The sequence below is a fragment of the Apaloderma vittatum genome, unplaced genomic scaffold (assembly GCF_000703405.1).
Source record: "Apaloderma vittatum isolate BGI_N311 unplaced genomic scaffold, ASM70340v1 Scaffold14926, whole genome shotgun sequence".
NCBI lineage: Eukaryota > Metazoa > Chordata > Aves > Trogoniformes > Trogonidae > Apaloderma > Apaloderma vittatum.
The window spans coordinates 1-3,276 of record NW_009723482.1 but is presented as its reverse complement, the minus strand read 5'-3'; the positions used below and the strand labels follow the sequence as shown (position 1 = coordinate 3,276).

At 41.8% G+C, this 3,276-nt stretch overlaps 1 protein-coding gene across 1 annotated transcript; it reads right to left on the bottom strand.

Annotated features, from left to right (window-relative positions):
- Window positions 1-581: 581 nt before the first annotated feature.
- CGGBP1 (CGG triplet repeat binding protein 1) lies at window positions 582-1,085 on the bottom strand. Its single transcript, XM_009872142.1, has one exon. It carries the CDS (start codon window positions 1,083-1,085, stop codon window positions 582-584), a length of 504 nt encoding a protein of 167 aa, XP_009870444.1.
- Window positions 1,086-3,276: the final 2,191 nt, after the last annotated feature.

The following is a 3,276-nucleotide window of genomic DNA, read 5'->3' as shown; positions in this document are numbered from 1 at the left end:
GTTGCACCAAATAGGGTAAGAGTGTATTCTAGAAGAAAAACATGTTCTGTTTTAGAGGGTAAACTGAACTTGGACAGGAATTTGCAATAATCCTCCCCCAACAGAGCAGTTATATTTTAACTAACCATTCTACAGCTTCTTGCATTTCAAATGTGCAGCACTTCTTCTTGGTCACTCATGGACAGGATACTGGACAAAGCAATCCACTGACATGATTAACAATCCCTATCGCACCGTCTTCCCCGTACATTTAGATGCACAGTTTAGTGAAGTGAGGTCCTCCATCCAAGCGCCTTTTTCTTAGCGTCAATTACAGCTGGACTGAAGGGAGATAAGGTGTGTGCCAGGTACATTCCCCGACATTCATCATGAGTTCTACATCAGTGCAGCTCCAAAGTCTACAGCAGGGTTAGTAACAGTCCGTGGCATACCAGTAAGTTCACAAATAGATTGTCATTTCTACAATAATACAAAATAGCTTGTAAAACCAATATGTAACACTGTATATATGCATGAATATAAAAATAAACCACACCATCAATATGTAAAACTTCACAACGATGATGAAAACAGTTCTATTCTCAACGGTCTTCAGTATTGATGAGTTGGTTCTCATTGTCATACCCGTCAGGCAGGTATGCTTTCCTTAGCTGGTCTGACTTGGGTATCGAACTGCCATTCTTGACGTGGCGGGACAGGAAGGCTCGCACGGCTGGATGATCAGCCTTCTCGAGTGGGATATTAGCTTCCAGGCACATTTTCACAAAGTCCTGGATGACGCTAGTTTTCTCTGTCTGGGCAGTGCTGTTGCACTGAAGGGAGGCAGTCAGAGTCCTTTGCTTCTTCCTGATGTTCTGTTCTTCAAACTCCGCCTTTCGCTTTGTGTGCGTTTTAGACTTGAGATGGTCATTGATTGCAGACTTGCGCACGTGGTTCAGAACCACGTTGCAGGAAGTACAGAAGAGTTTTCCTCCATCTTCGTGCAGCTCACTGCCAAACTCAGTCACACGATCCTGCGGGGTTACATACAAAGCAGTCTTGGAGCGGTTACGCGATGGAGCGGACTTCACTCCAAATCGTTCCATTGTTGCCTTTGATAAACTTTACCTGAAAGCTGGAAAAAAAAAACCACTATTAAAGTGTGCTAATGATTTCAACCAAATAGTTCTGGCTGCAGTCTATACAATATCTAACATAGCGCTTACTGACATTGAGAAGATAACTACGTGTATGATACACATAGGAAACTATTATTGAAAGGTTCATTGTCTTGAAGTCCAAAGAACTCAGGAGACCAAAGGTCCTCATGGGCCAGAGTATTTTTAAGTTTCTACAACTAGAAAGCTCAACAGAACCCTCAAAACTCAATCTTGTTCATCACTGCAAGTCAAATAGAAAGGCTTCCTGCTTTTTCTTGAAGACAGTTTTTATCCTTTAATCTTTAAGGTAAAGGGTACTTTCTTTTTAGTATTTTTAGCATGTTTGACAATTTCTTAGTTATGTTGAGTCAGTATTTTTCTGTTTACTTGCTGAAAATGTATATTAATTCTGTTAGCAAAAGCTTAGCTGTCCAGATATCAGGCAAGAAGGCCATTACTCTCACTTACAAAAGATAATAAAAACAAACAAACAGAAAAACCAAGAAAAAAAAAATACCCAAACCTGAGCTTTGTCAGCATTCATTTGGGAACACCCTTTACTTTTGCCCTAGCTCAAACCACAACTGTTGGATTAAACCTTAACTCAAAAAAGAGTCAAAACCGAATCACATTGTCATTCCAACTACAGACTGCTGAAACAGCCTACTGCAAACAGAAAATTGCAAACATTTCAATGCAAAATAAGAACATGTATTTTCAAGGTGACAAATTCTCTGAGGAAGGTAACTGCGGGAACTGGATAGTTTTTAACAACATTCTAAATTACACTGTTACCAAAGCAAGCAATATAACTTAGTCAAGGGTACTAAAATCAAACTGCACCTATGTCCTTTTTTGTTGTTGAGAAATGGAGTAGCTGGTGTAAAACTCAGCCAAGGTAATTTAAGTCCTATTCAAAGCTAAGTCAAGGAAGAGCTCTGTTCAGGTTTGATGTTTTCCGAGCAAAATGAATGGTCATTAACAACACCCTTCCTTAACAAAAAAAAAAGAAAAAGGGCAACAGGTGTTTCTTACTATATTTTGGCAAATACTTTGAGAAAGTCTAATAGATTGCCACAGCATTTACTTATGGGTATAAATGACTCTGTAGAATTTTGTACTGTCTGTGCTTACAAGGCAGACTGGAACACCTCTTGATGTATTATTCTCTGTACTTACTTTGTTACACACACAGAGTTTGCTGTTGCCACATTTTTAAGGATCTCCTTTTAAAAGACCAGAAATTTCTCAACTAAGCAGAAATTGAATTTGTCCAGCCCTAAGGACTGACTGGAGTTTCTGCTGTCCAGACTGTCTTTTCCTTGCTCCGGAAAAAAAGGAACAGAGGATTCAAAATTGTGTTTTTTTCCTTAGATCACTGTTACACTAAGAGATGACAACCTTTACTTTCTTAGTTAATTTTCTGCACCATCTGCTACCTTCCAGAACTGTAAGTCTTGACTGATACTGCACAACAAAGTAAGATGAACAATCTTTTTTCAGCATTAATGGAACTTTCTTCACTCTTTTTGTTGCTTTATGCAATTTATCCCCCAGAGTTTTCCAAGTGATTCCTGAAATCAAGTGTAAAACAAGTCTTAATGTAAACTTGTTGCTTCTGAAATGTCAAAATTAATCCCCAGCAAACTAGGTGTTTGCACTTGTGCTATATGAAAACCCAGAGGAATTCTGTGAAAAGCACTATTGAAACATGGGATTTTTGGTGTGTGGGGTTTTTTTTGGCCTCAAATCTTGCCAAGGATTCTTTGATGCCCACTAACGCCTGTACTACTCGTGGGTTCCCAGCTGCCGGGGAAGGTGTGCGTGGGGACGAGGCACCCCGGGACAGACACCCCATCCACCATCCTCTGTTAAATTCCGAGGTGAGGCGAGCCCTAGGGCAGCCGGATGAGCCTCGGACGGAAAGTGCCACCGGGGAGAGGAGCACGCCGGGCGCTGGGCACCTCCCGGGCGAGCCCACGGAGGCGCTTCCAGGCGAGGAGGAAAACAACTCCGGGTTTCCAGACGGCCAAACAGGTTTCGAGGTTCCCCCTCGCCGCGAACTGGCGCCTGGAACCCGATGTGGTTATTCCCTGCGCTTCGGACACCGCATTGACGGAGCCGTTTAACCCATGAA

What these genes read in the sequence shown, in the direction of transcription:
- CGGBP1 (XM_009872142.1), bottom strand. Translation starts at nt 1,085, where the DNA reads ATGGAACGATTTGGAGTGAAGTCCGCTCCATCGCGTAACCGCTCCAAG.